This window comes from Primulina tabacum, chromosome 15 (assembly GCF_025594145.1).
Source record: "Primulina tabacum isolate GXHZ01 chromosome 15, ASM2559414v2, whole genome shotgun sequence".
NCBI lineage: Eukaryota > Viridiplantae > Streptophyta > Magnoliopsida > Lamiales > Gesneriaceae > Primulina > Primulina tabacum.
In genome coordinates, this window is record NC_134564.1 from 2507645 (window position 1) to 2522565 (window position 14921).

The window sequence follows — 14921 nt, forward strand, 5'->3', positions numbered from 1 at the left end:
GATGAGATATTCTCTTGACCCTGTCATATGGGGTGAGCTTCCACTCTCAAAGTACCAGTCAGTGTTAGTTTTTAATGAAGTATAAACAACATTGCAGTGAATTTTTACCTTTGGTACCCACATCTGCCTTACTGTAGGTCGATTCTTGGAGGTGTTGCGGAAAGTGTTGTGCAACATCTGAGGCAACATTCGGCTTGACTTTTGGTTTATGCGATCATCCCTAAGTTTAAAACAATATGGCCTGATATGTCCAGGCTTAAAGCAGTAATGGCATACATACCTTCGTTTTCTCTTCTTAGGAACAGGTGCAGTGGGTTGTCTTTTCGGTGGAAAGCTTTTGTTTGAAGGTGTAGGTTGTGGCGGTGTGGATGTTTCAGTTTTTCCTTTCACAAAGACAGTGGATTTTGAGGATTCACCAGTTTCATGCATATTGTCTTTGAACCCTAGACCCTTCTTGTCATCTCCTCCCATCGAAAGTATGGATTCGAGCTTTGATGTGCTCGAATTAAACTTGAACGAGGTTTCAGTTGCCTTTTGAAGTTTTTCTTTGGTCTTTCTCAGTTCTAAGTCCTTTTTGCTCAGAATTACTTCAAGTTTGGCAACCACGGCTCTTAGATCAGATCAGTGTTTTCCTTTACAAGAGTAGAGTTAAGCTTGTTTCTTTTGGTCCAATCCTCAAACAATTCTTCATAAAGCTTTTGAACACTCTCAAGAGTCATCTCTTCATCATCAGCTTCGGATTCATCACTCCACTCGAATTTTCAGAAGTTGTGGATTTCAGACACACTGATTTTTTGCAGATGTTGCGGCCAGGTGTGGCAACACGTAGGGCAACACCTAAAGGATTCACCTGCAGCCTGCGATTTTCTGTCAATAATGCAGTCAAGGAGGTGTGATTGTCTTCATCATTGAATTTCTCCTCCTCATCAGATTCTTCATCGCTTAGATATGCATTGTAGCCTTTGTTCTTTCGCAATCTGTTGGCACATTCATTTGCATAGTGTCCAAACCCCTTGCACTCTCTACACTGCACTGAATCATACTTCCTTGAGTTAAATTGTTCTCTGCCTTCATTCCTTGGTTGAGATTGTTGCTTGGCAGGAAACCTTTGTGGTCTTTCAGGTGCAGGAAGACTTGGAAATTTTGAGGGTTGTGCATCATTCTTCTTATCTATGATTCTTTTCAAGTAATCCCCGAATTTCTTTGTGATAAAGGAGATAGAGTCCTCACAAAGGTCTGATTCATTGACTTCTTGGGATATTTGAAGGAGGTCATTGTATGTGGGAACCCGGACGCTAATTCATTTTCTTAATCATTATTAGGATCAAATGTAACAATTAAGTAACTGGGTCATAATTTTTTTTTTAAAATACAAGAGTGCGCAACATATGAAATAAATCTTATTTCATTTACAAGATCAACATCAAGATCCAAAGTACAAGTCTTGTACAAAAGTAAATCATACAAACTACTGATCATTCACTACATATCAAGTGATGAAAACAACTCTACTTCTGGGTTCGAATCTCCACGCTAATCTCAATCTCTCATCCTCTTCTCGACCCTGATCCTATCCCACCTGTTGTCATGCACACATACAAACACAACAACAGCCGGATAACTCCGGTGAGAAATATATTCCCTGTATAAACAACGTATACATGCAATCATATAAACAGATATAAAAGCATGGAACAGTTATCAATAACATGTATCATAATCTGAAAGACATGAATCGATATAAAACTGTAAATCAAACTCTTGACTCATAATCTCTGACTCGACTCTTCTCTAATCTAGGGATCCCGATCGAATAAAAACGCAACAGTCTCCCCACCTAGTCTCCCAGCTAGATGGTCGTACGTTCTTATTTCCAGACTTTGGCATTATGTATCGAATTTCTGCATTAAGAGTCGATCTACTCCTAAGCCCATCGATACACCAAAATTCCAGTGACTTGGCAGTTCTGCCAAAGACTAGGCACATCTGCCCAAAACTCTAACTCATGCTTTGCTATAACTCAATAGACTAAGCATATCAATCTCATGAATTGCAAATATCAATGCAATAAAATAATTATGTGGTTTTGGGAAACTCAAGTCAGATCTAACTCGAGTCGTATCTTCCCGGTTTAACATTGATTTATACTTTTCTTTTCGTAGATCAATCTGATCAAGTTGAAGTCTTGAATTCGAAGCTGTCAATACTCAATCTGATAATGACATTATTGAGGAGTATAATATCAATATACAACCCAATCAATACTGGATATAATCAGAACTCAATCTAATTCTGTTTCGACGGCATAACAGCACAATCTCGATATACCCAGCAATACAATATCAGCAGATACAAATCATAACTCATAATCAATCGACAAACACAATCTGATACCAAATCTGTATATTCTCAATCAAATCAAATCTGAAAATGATAACAATTTCATATGGTATCCGTTCTTTATCCGGTTTCAATTATACGATGTCTAATATCTCAAGAACACAGAATAATAAGCAAATCATGATTCCTTCAACACATGAATTTCGAACCATATCAAAAATTAAATAACTTACGTCCTGTCGAAGCTCTTGCAAGAGAAGTAGAGTACTAAAGTCGGATTGACAATCGGACGGGCGAATCTCTTACAATCACGATTCTAGTACACAAGAAAACTTGAGCTTCCTTAGAATTCTTTCGGTTTTCCTTCTGTAAATCTCAAGAAAATGACTGAATTAATATATATATCATGCATGGCAAGGATAGGTGGCTCTCTCTTTGTCAGCACGTCGGCGCATATGCGCGACCTCCATCGGCGCATATGCGCGAGACCTACTGGTCTCTGCGCATCAAAATAGTAGGTCTCTGCGCATCAAAATCTTTTGCTCGCGCATATGCGCGAGACCTACTGTCTCGGCCCTTGTCAATATCACATGCTCGCGCATATGCGCGTCCTGTCTCACGCATATGCGCGAGGTTCTCTGCATGTCTCGCGCATATGCGCACCTCTTGGTCGCGCATATGCGCGAGGGGTTCTGTCCTCGCTCATATCTCATGTCTTCTTTTGTCTTTCACGTCTGTCCTTTTTCCGTCTATAATCACATCAATTATCAATAAATCATTTCAGATTACAATAATAAAATATCGGGCATTACATTGTAGGTGTCATTTGAAGCTTGGAATGCAATTGTTTTCCTTTAATCCTTCTTCTGCATGTCTATGTTCATCTCAAAAGTCCGAAGTGAACTGATAAGGTCTTCCAAAGCCATTTGCGTTGTGTCCTTAGCTTCATCTATCGCATAGATTTTTATGTTGAATCTTTCGGGAAAAGAACGGAGAACCTTACTAACTAGTCGTTCATTAGAGATGGGGTCTCCAAGGCTGAACGCCTCATTAGCAATTTCCCGTAGGCGACGATCATATTCCAATATGTTCTCAGATTCTTCCATCCTCATCATCTCGAACTTGGAAGTGACCATCCTCAGTCTTGTTCATCGCACACTCTCAGAACCTTCACAGTGTCTTTGTAGAATGTCCCATGCATCCTTGGCCGAGACACAATTAATAATAAGCCCGAACATGTTCGTATCAACTGAAGAAAAAATTGCGTTCAGTGCCTTCGAGTTGTAATTTGAAATTTGCACTTCATCAGTAGTCTAGTCACTTTCCGGTTTTATCAGACTATCACCATCTTCGTCTATTCTCCTTGGTGGAGTCCAACTGCTTAGAACTCTTTGCCATGCTCTCTTATCTATGGATTTTATATGAAACCGGATTTTGACATTCCATAGACCGTAGTTGGTTCCATCTAAGACTGGTGGCCGAAGTGCGGTGTTTGCGAGTGATAGATCCATTTGAATAGTTTTTCCTGTCATACAAAAACAAAAACCAGAATCATCACTTAGTATATCAAGAGTAGGCTCTGATACCACTTGTAAGAAACGTATTGTTTGACAGATACCACAAATAATAAAAATATCAGAATAAGATGTAAAATAGTAAATTTGTGTTTAATCAGAATTAAGTGTTGTGTCAGATGTTACAACATCTTGGACAACATGCAGCGGAATATTATATTTTGTAACACAAATTGACTTTAAATAAATAGATGGACGAGATTAAATATGCACAAGTATAAATACTTGTGCGGTGCCTTATGGCAAAAAATCAATCACTAGAAAACCAAACTATTTACAAAAACCTATCACTAGTGATTACAGCAAAAGTCAATTTCCTCAACAAGTTGAGAAAACAAATAGCTTTCTAAAACAAATAACCAGAATAAAATGTTAACAAGAAAGCAAAAATGTGATGCCAAAAGAGAATCCACGAAAACGATCTTCAGCCAACTTCTTTGCGGATGTTGTCTGTAGATGTTCCCAAAAATGTGATGCCAAAAGAGAATCCACGAAAACGATCTTCAGCCAACTTCTTTGCGGATGTTGTCTGTAGATGTTCCCAATATTCAAGGCAACACACAATCAGCACTCTTCAACAGCAACGGCTTCGAGAATTATTTTGCCCTGAAAATTTTCACTTTGTGTATGTATGTATGATCGATATAAAGCCGCCGCTTACCAATGTCCTTGACCTCTTATTTATTGATGAATACTTTTATCTCCACAAGGAAACCTATAGCATAAGAGAAGTAAAATTTTTATTAGGAATAAAATCTTTTTAAACATGAATATCATATCTCATCAATAAATAACATATCTTTAAATATATTTGAATGATTATCTTATTATCTAAGAAAGACAAAATCATATTAAATATTTACTTAGTCAAAGCAACAAGGAAAACATGTTGTCAAGGAAATAATTTAAGTCAAGAAATATATCAATCAAATTCGGAAATAATATTTTCCTTCATAGTGTACATACCTATCAAGCTTTTTACCGAATCATAGTGAGAACTCCAATGAGTAGCTCCTGCTCGTTGCAAATTACCAATCTGGTTTGCACCACTTCCAGAATCACGTTCTCCAATTGACAACATATACTCAATTTCATTTCTTTCTGCAGTATGTAATTCAGCAATGCGCTTAGTAGAAGAAGTGACAATATTAACAATATTGTCCAAATGAGAAAAGAATTCCCAAATAACACTAACATCCTTAGCTGCAGAAACCAATGTCAGTTGTAAACGATGTGCAAAACAGTGGACATAGTATGCATAAGGACAATCTTTGAGAAATAATGCTTGAAGTCCATTCCATGTTCCACACATATTGCTAGCACCATCATATCATTGGCCTCTGATTTTCTTAACATGGAGATCATGATGAACAAGAACATTTGATATCTCATTTTTCAAATTCATTGAGGTAGTGTCATTAACACTTTTGATGGCAAAAAATCTTTTTGTCAAAATCCCATGATTGTTCACAAACCTCAATATAATGGCCATTTGCTCTCGTTTAGATATATCTCGGGCTTCATCAACAAGAATACAGAAGTATTTATCTCCAACTTCCTCACGAACCATCTGTCGTACTCTGTTGGCCATAATATGTAAAATCTCTTTCTGAATTTCTGGAGCGATATATTGGGCATTTTTTGGAGCATTCTCTAGAACAACTTCATCAATTTCTGTATTCATTTTTGCAAAAGCCTTCACTAATTCAAGAAAATTTCCACGATTAGATGAAGATAGAGATTCATCGTTACCTCTGAATGCACAACCTTGAAGTGCTAGCCAACGAACAGCTACAATTGAGGTGCTCAAACGCAGACGATTTTTCTCTTTTTCCTCTTTAGATTGTGCATGCATCACTTTATCAATATGTTGTGAGGGGCCTCATCAAATTTTTAGCCCTTCTCTCACACATAGTATGAGGCGAAGAAGCTGGATAACCAATATGGGCAAGAAAATCACATGTTTTTCCTTGGTTTACCCTTTTCCAATTGTCAAATCCTTCATTGACCAATGCCGAGATATTAGATGAATTAACATCATTCAGGAAAAGAAAACAATAGAAACAATATGTCTTATTTGTTGATGGCGAATACTCCAACCAATAAAATTTCTGAAACCATTTTTTCTGAAAACGACGATTATGGCTTCCAAATTTTGTACCTGGATACTCCAACATATCTGGTTGATAAGGCCTCATATTTAGATATGAACGTCTTATCTCATCTCGTACATTAACATGATATTCACATATTGTTTTCTTTTTCCCGGATCTCGTTCAAGACAAGTAGATGATGACTGATGATCGTCTTTAGGAGAGGAACATGAAGGAATTTGTATATTGGGAAATGGAAGACTTTCACTGGATTGATGTTGCATTGTAAGGACTGTAGGAATTGAAGTATCTTCATTAGCTTGACGATCTCTCTTATTAAAGAAAGAGGATATCAATGTTTTTCCTTTCTTTGCAGCAGATTGATGTTCCATTTTTAAATAGTTCAAGTTATAATCCTAAACAAGTAATAAAATAATTATCCAACAAATAAACAAGTAATTGTCAATCAATAACTCAACAACAAACAATCAAGACTCAAAAATCAATTGCTCATAAACAAATATTCAATCAATAAACACATGCCTTAAATTACAAGACAGAAAACAAAAGGAATCAAAACTATATAATTCGGAATCACAAAATAAAAATTTTAAAGTTATTTTAATATGGTTCCACTGTTAAAATATGCTTCCTTATAAAATCACAAAAAGTAAATTTTTAATATGGTTCCACAGTTATTTCTTTCTCCCCTGTTATGTATTGCAATTTGGAATCCAAAACTATATAATTCTCGAGAATGAAAAAAAGAACAGAAGAAAAGAAAAGAAAAAGGCATCTCTCAATTCCAAGCAATTCGACAGACGCGTGCCACGACCTCAAGATTCGACACAAATCAGATTTTGTCTACAAACTAAAATTTGAGTTATCTCCAACTCCATCCAATTTCTCTATAAATACACATACATGCCTCAGATTTTATCAAACAAGCCATGGCCAATAGAGAAAAAAACAACCAAGAAACCACAAATCACGCACAGAGAAACCATCAAAAACAAAATCAAACATGTATAGCCGATTCTTACCTGGCTTGTTGCCCTGCCGGATGAGCAATTCAGTTTCTTGGTGAGTCCGATTGCGTCTTCTTTCTCTCGCTAAAGGAGTTGGGAGAGATTTTGTAGAATTGAGGTGGGCCAAAATTTTGTAAAATTTAGTAGAATTGAGGTGGGCCGAAATTGGGCTGGGCTGGATTGGGACATTGGTGGGTATGTTGAAATTTTAACTTAAGTATTAAAAAAAATAAAAAATGGGCTGGGCTAAAGCCCAGTACAGCCCACAAGTACATCCGCCTCTGATTTTAGTAATGTAAGACGCATATTTTGGGCTTTAGACATATAAATTGTCAAAGTTTAGTTGTTTATATAATAACTTGAATTTTTTTTTGTTTTTGGTTCTTTTTTTTCCCAAAACCACTAAATTCATCGGATATTGTTTATTTGACGGTAGTGCTTTCTTACTTGACTCATGTGAGAAGAATCAAGCTTATATTACACATTAATATATACATGAACAAAAATAAAAGAAAACAAAAAACTTTTTTCTTACATTTTGAAGTTTTGAGGGGCGTTTTGCTCTATTTTCTCTTTTCTTTTTAATCATATGAATTTTAATGTGAGTAATATGAATTTTATTCTCGCTAGATGTGCCACATAAAAAATAAGCAATATCAAATAAATCATATTCAATGGATTTAGTGATTTCAGACAAAAAATAACCAAAACAAAAAAACCATGTTACCGTACAAAACCAAACTTTGACAAGTTAGATGACTAAAACCCAAAATATGTCAACTTATTGACTAAAATACTAATTTTCTATTAAAAAAATAAATCTAATACTTATTTTATATATAAATATCAATTTTGTATGCCCAAACGAAAGTCTCATAAAAATTCTTGATTCAACCCTCTCGTCGATGCCGGAAATAGAAAATGGAACATTCGAGGAGGGGAGATGGGACTAGAGATGATTTATATTTTTGGGGAGAACTATTAAAACTTGTATATTATACTATTTTTTTCCACTTAACTTTCAGTCTCAAATTAATCATTATACGTGCAAATTGATCCAAAATTTTCTATTTCAATTTTCATATTTCAGATGGAATATTGAAGCAATGGATCAACTCCCAAACTACATGCAAATGTGCTATCTAGCTCTCAATAATTCAGTCAACGAAGCGGCCTATCATGTTCTCAAAGAACAAGGACTTGTAATCATCCCTTATTTAAGAAAATTGGTAGGCAAATGAATTTTTAATCCATGTATCTGAAACCCATAAATTCAAATCTGTCTATCCAAACACAACTTAAATATCATTCGATGCGTACTTCAGGCGCACACTAACGATATTAAGTTTTGAGATCTTGCAGTGGAAAGATTTGAGCCAAACATATATACACGAGGCGAATTGGTACTCCAAAGGCTACACACCAAGAATGGAAGAATACATGAATAGTGCATGGATTTGGGTATCGACTCCTTTGATGCTCGGGTTTGCCTTTATCCTAATGGCAAATACAATAAACATGGAGGCTGTTTCAAATTTTTTAAAATATCATAACGTGATTCGATGGTCGGGAACACTTGTAAGACTTGCTAACGATTTAGGAACATCCAAGGTACAAGGTATGTCTTATATGTGAATAATTATTTTGCGAAATTGCAAGAATCTTCCTATGCCTTAGTCTGCTTTGGTTTTTTATCCTATAAATAGTTAAAGTTTAATGGTCTTGGTCTAATAAAAAAAATCTTTTAGTCATTTTACATGTGAGTGCTGATATGACGTCGAATATTACTGGCGTAACACTTTGAAACTACTAGCATGACGATGGATATTGCTTACATATGTCATATCTAAAAAGCAAAATTATATATGTTAGTCCTTTATTGGTATTGAATTCTTCCCTACCAAAACAAGCGATCTCTACTGCAAATTTTCGCTTTTCAAATCCTCGGTGTTTTCTTACTTATTTGGTAACCATGCACTTGTGAACGAATTAGGATGAGATGGAACGAGGTGATATACCAAAATCAGTCCAATGTTACATGAATCAAACTGGTGAATCCAAAGAAGTGGCAGAAGAACATGTGAGGGGTTTGATACGCACGACCTGGAAAAAGATGAACGAAGAATTACAAGCTACGGATTCTGTATTTTCAGATAAATTTATTAGAGGTGCTGCTGATCTTGGTAGAATGGCGATGTATATGTACCAGCATGGCGATGGACATGGCCATCAAAACCTTCAGATCAAGAAACGTATATCAAGTTTGCTCTTCGAGCCTATTCTGTTGCATGAAGGAGATGAATATAAAGGAGTGAATTCGTTGAAGAGACTTGCTGACTTTGTTAAATGATAGATTTTGTGAAGTTGTATGTTTATATTGCTTTTGTAGAATTTCATGGAGTTCTAGAGATTTTCACGGACTGTTATATATTTATTTTGTAGGATTTTTATTGACATTTGTAATTTTTTTTATTATTCTATGGATTTTGTAATTTGTGATTGTGATTTTTTTTAAATCTATTTATTTAAACTAGAATTTGAACGTGAATAACTTCTATTTATATATATATAAAATTAACAAATATGATTTTACATATCGTGCGGCTTTGTGATCAAGTCGAAAAATAAAATGAATGGTGTTAATAATTAATATTTTAAATTATTGTAAATTATGATTAAATTAGAAATTAGAAAAAATATGTTTTTGAAAAATCCAAAGAATAGGAAAAACATATGGATGAGAAAATAATATTATGAATCAACTAATATTTGTATATAAATTTTTTAATAGAAATGAAAGTGAGTCGGTGAATTTGAAATATTTTTCAATTAAATGTCCATTTAATTTTTTAGGTTGAATCAATGACAATTTATAACATTTTACGGTTGGATAATATGATTTAATTCTTGTACTCGATAAAATTTCACCGAGTCGTTAAAAAATATTGAGAATTTGAATACTCTAGACTTTTGTACAGTTTCTAAAATTCAAGTTTGAATATCTCATGAATTTTATAAAATACACAAAAAATTAATTTGAATTGAGAGAATATAAAAATATATTTTGAATTCTACGGATGACAATTTTTGTAAGGCCCGAGATTTTATCATCTTAATCCGAGATTATTTAATTTATGAATTTTGGGAATGTTGAGTCATATTCCATGGTTTTACAATTTCATAGGATTGAAATTGAATTAAAAAGAGTTGTGAGGACCAAATTGCAAATAGTAAAGATTTCAGGGGCTAAAAGGCAATTAATGAAATTGAGTGGGACACTTGTCCTCACCATGCAAATTGATATAAAATCTTCATTCCTTCACAAACGATTTCAGCCAAGGAACCGAGAAGAATTCTAGGAAATCCCACGAGACTTTATTTTGATTTAAATTGCGATTTTGCAAGATCCGTCTATCAGAATTTGGTTCCGGACACAGTACTGTACTCCTCTTGCTACGAGCTACAACTAGACGTAAGTTTTATTGAGTTTTGGTATCATTTGAAAATATGATGTTGTAGGAATTTGATATGATTCATATATGATGTTCTTGACATGTTAGACATCAGAGAATCGAAGTCAGATTGAAAAACAGATCGATTATGGAATTGTTATGATTTTTCAGATTATATTGATTGATATTGGCCAGATTTGGATTGTTAACTGATTACAGCTGGTATTGGACATGGGTTATGATTTGTAATTAATATCTGTTGAGATTGTATTGACGGGAATATTCAGATTGTTCCGTTATGCCGTTGATTTTGAATTAAATCCAGATTGATCCGATTTGGTATTGATTGGAGTAGTATATTGATATGGTACTATTGATATTGCCATTGCCAGATTGAGGGATTGACAGACTTTGAATTCCAGACAGAAACGACATCAGAATTTCAATAAAAGAAAGGTATAAGTCGATGTGGTATTGGGAGATCGACTCAAGTAGGATATACTTGGGTTTCCCTAAATCACATACTTATTGTTATTATATGCATTGATTTGATTATTATATGTTGTTCTATTGATTTATAGGAAGCATGTACTAGATGAGTATTAGACGAGTGATCTTGTGACAGAAGTGCCTGATAGTGGTGGGATCGCCACGGGCACATTGCACGATGTCACAAGATAGTGTATTGGCGATAGTGCCACAGTCTGTGACGGATAGGTCAAGACACTGGATGTTTGGTTATATCGACGTGGATAGAATCGGAGTTTCTTCTATTACTGTTGATCGATATAGGAATACCAACGTCTGGAAACCGGGATCCCTAGACTAGGATTAAGTCTAGTCTGAGTCGTTGAGTCACGAGCATTGTCGACAGTTTTATATTGATTATGTTTCAGATTTTGATACATATTGCTGTTATCTGTCCATGCTTTTATGTTTATCATATGATTGCATGTTCGTTGATTTATACTGGGATTATATTCTCACCGGAATTATCCGGCTGTTGTCGTGTTTGTATGTGTGCATGACAACAGGTGGGACAGGATCAGGGTCGAGGAGATGACGAGATATCATGAATAGAGTGGAGACCACAGACTTTGACGTTGCTGTAAATAGGGTTTGAACACTTGATAGCTAGTTGTTGAACTTTCGTCTGTATTGAATGTATGCTGTACAGGACTTGTACCTCATGTTATACTGATATGTATACTAGAATGATTTCCATTACGTTCCGCATTTAAAAAAAAAATTTATACCCTGTTTATTATAATTGATTAAATGGTCCCAATGACGATTATGAACTTGATTAGCGTCCGGGTCCCCACAACAGGTGGTATCAAAGCCATAGATCCTTTAGACTGGAATAGAAGATAGTGAGCGAGGTAGATTGAGTTTTCTTTCCTGCTTTTGATTGCTAGCATGTTTTACTGCTTTCAATATTACATGTTTACTGAATTATCTGATTTGATATGGTAACATGTATATTGAAAATGAATCAGAACCGATTTTTGATCAGAGGTAAGATGATCAGAAAGGGACTGAAACAGATTTGTTTTATTGGATTGCTAACCCTTTTGATAATCATATATGCCTCCCAGACGAATTTCAGAACAGGGTAGTACCTCAAATCCTCCGATGGATGTCACAGCAACTCCAATGGAAACATTGCTGAAGAGATTTCAGTCTTTCCATCCACCGACTCTGAAAGGTACTGAGACTTCAGTGGATTGTGAGAGTTGGCTAGATGACATAGAGATGTTGTTTGATTCATTGGACTATACAGACGAGCGGAGAGTGAAACTGATAGGGCACCAGTTACATGATATTGCAAAGAACTGGTGGATTACAACAAAGCGGGCATTGGAGCATAGAGGTACAGTGATTACGTGGAAAGTGTTCCGAACTGAGTTTTATCAAAGATTTTTTCCAATGTCGTACAGAAAGGACAAAGGGGCAGAATTTGCGAATTTGAGACAGGGTCAGTTGAACATTGAAGAGTATGTGGCCAAGTTTTCTACCCTACTGCGATTTGCTCCACACGTGGCTGAGCATGAAGAAGCTATTGCTGATCAGTTCATCAATGGCTTGAATCTGGAGATATTTACATTGGTGAACACTGGGCGACCAAACAACTTTGCTGACGCCCTGAACAGAGCAAAGGGAGCAGAAGCGGGTCTGATGAGACAGAGAGGAGCTTCATATGTTGCCCCAGCACCGATACCACAACAACCCCCTCCCAGATTCGAGAGTGGTAGCAGCAGTGGTGGAAAGAAGGACTATCTAAAAGCCAGAGGAAGACAGTTTAAGAAGTCTGGCAGCAGTTCTTCCAGTTCCAGTGGCTCGAGACAGACTGGTCAAAGCCAAAGTTATACAGGACCATATTGCAGCACTTGTGGAGGGAAGCATTCCACAGAGCATTGCCGAGGAGTGTTTGGCTCGTGTCGTATATGTCGACAGCAGGGACATTTTGCCCGAGTATGTCCCCAGAGAGGTGCACAGGGATCCCAGGCAGCAGAGTCATCTGGATCAATGGCTCAGATCGGGAGACGACCATCTGATGTCCATTCTTTCCAGCCAGCACCGTCTACCCAGTCACAGCTGAGGCCAGGAGGAATCCAGACAGCGAGCCAGCCTCCGAGACAGCAGGCCAGAGTTTTTGCTTTGACTGAGGAGCAGGCACAGGATGCACCTGATGATGTCGTTGCAGGTAACTGTTCTATTTCTGGTTACCCTGCTTATGTATTGATTGATACTGGTGCATCACATACATTTATTTCTGAGGGATTTGCATTGATGCATGCATTACCTGTTGAGTCCCTATCTACTGTAGTATCTGTCTCTTCTCCTTTGGGGACATGTTTGATATCAGTGAAGTCTGTTAGATCGTGTATACTGCAGTATGATGGGCATGAGATTGAGTTAGACTGTATTGTGCTTGGGATATCTGACTTTGATTGTATTATCGGTATCGATATGTTGACCAAGTGCAGGGCTACAGTCGATTGTTTCCACAAGATTGTAAGATTCAGACCTGAGATGACTGATGAGTGGAAATTTTATGGTAAGGGTTCTCGAGCCAGAATTTCTTTGATATCTGCTATGAATATGACTCGATTATTGCAGAAAGGAGCGGATGGATTCCTTATCTATTCAGTTGATTTACTGAAATCGAGTCCATCCTTGGCGGACTTGCCAGTGGTATGCGAATTTGCTGACATCTTTCCAGATGAGATTCCTGGTTTTCCTCCAGCCAGAGAGATAGACTTCAGCATTGAATTGATGCCAGGTACAGTTCCGATTTCTAGAGCTCCGTACAGAATGGCACCGATTGAGTTGAAAGAATTGAAAGAACAGTTGGAGGATTTACTGGCCAAGGGTTACATTAGACCGAGTGTATCTCCTTGGGGTGCTCCAGTGTTATTTGTGAAGAAGAAAGACGGTTCAATGAGACTATGCATTGACTACCGACAACTGAACAAAGCAACGGTAAAGAATAAATATCCATTGCCTCGCATTGATGATTTGTTTGATCAGTTGCAGGGATCATCTGTCTATTCCAAGATCGATCTGAGATCTGGATATCATCAGCTGAGAGTCAGAGATTCTGATATCTCGAAGACAGCGTTCAGAACCAGGTATGGACACTATGAGTTTATTGTTATGCCGTTTGGTCTTACGAATGCTCCAGCTGTTTTTATGGGTCTGATTAACCGTGTGTTTCAGAAATATAAAGGAGTGAATTCGTTGAAGAGACTTGCTGACTTTGTTAAATGATAGATTTTGTGAAGTTGTATGTTTATATTGCTTTTGTAGAATTTCATGGAGTTTTAAAGATTTTCACGGACTGTTATATATTTATTTTGTAGGATTTTTATTGACATTTGTAATTTTTTTATTATTCTATGGATTTTGTAATTTGTGATTGTGATTTTTTTTTTAAAATCTATTTCTTTAAACTAGAATTTGAACGTGAATAACTTCTATTTATATATATAAAAAATTAACAAATATGATTTTACATATCGTGCGGCTTTGTGATCAGAAGTCGAAAAATAAAATGAATGGTGTTAATAATTAATATTTTAAATTATTGTAAATTATGATTAAATTAGAAATTAGAAAAAATATGTTTTTGAAAAATCCCAAGAATAGGAAAAACATATGGATGAGAAAATAATATTATGAATCAACTAATATTTGTATATAAATTTTTAATAGAAATGAAAGTGAGTATGTGAATTTGAAATATTTTTCAATTAAATGTCCATCTAATTTTTTAGGTTGAATCAATGACAATTTATAACATTTTACGGTTGGATAATATGATTTAATTCTTGTACTCAATAAAATTTCACTGAGTCATTAAAAATTATTGACAATTTGAATGCTCTAGACTTTTGTACAGTTTCTAAAACTCAAGTTTGAATATCACAT

The 14921-nt window shown here is 35.9% G+C and overlaps 1 protein-coding gene across 2 annotated transcripts in view; it reads left to right on the plus strand.

The window, feature by feature from the left end:
• LOC142527659 (terpene synthase 10-like) overlaps positions 1–9510 on the plus strand; it is a 28619-nt gene extending 19109 nt beyond the window's left edge. The window contains exons 6-8 of one of the 2 annotated variants that reach the window (XM_075632523.1): positions 8126–8264; positions 8398–8646; positions 9029–9510. In XM_075632523.1, coding sequence (XP_075488638.1) covers positions 8126–8264; positions 8398–8646; positions 9029–9385 — 745 coding nt within the window. In that variant the 3' untranslated portion in view covers positions 9386–9510. The remainder of the gene's footprint in view (positions 1–8125; positions 8265–8397; positions 8647–9028) is intronic. The other variant, XM_075632524.1, reaches the window with a different exon arrangement.
• The last annotated feature ends 5411 nt before the right edge of the window (positions 9511–14921 follow it).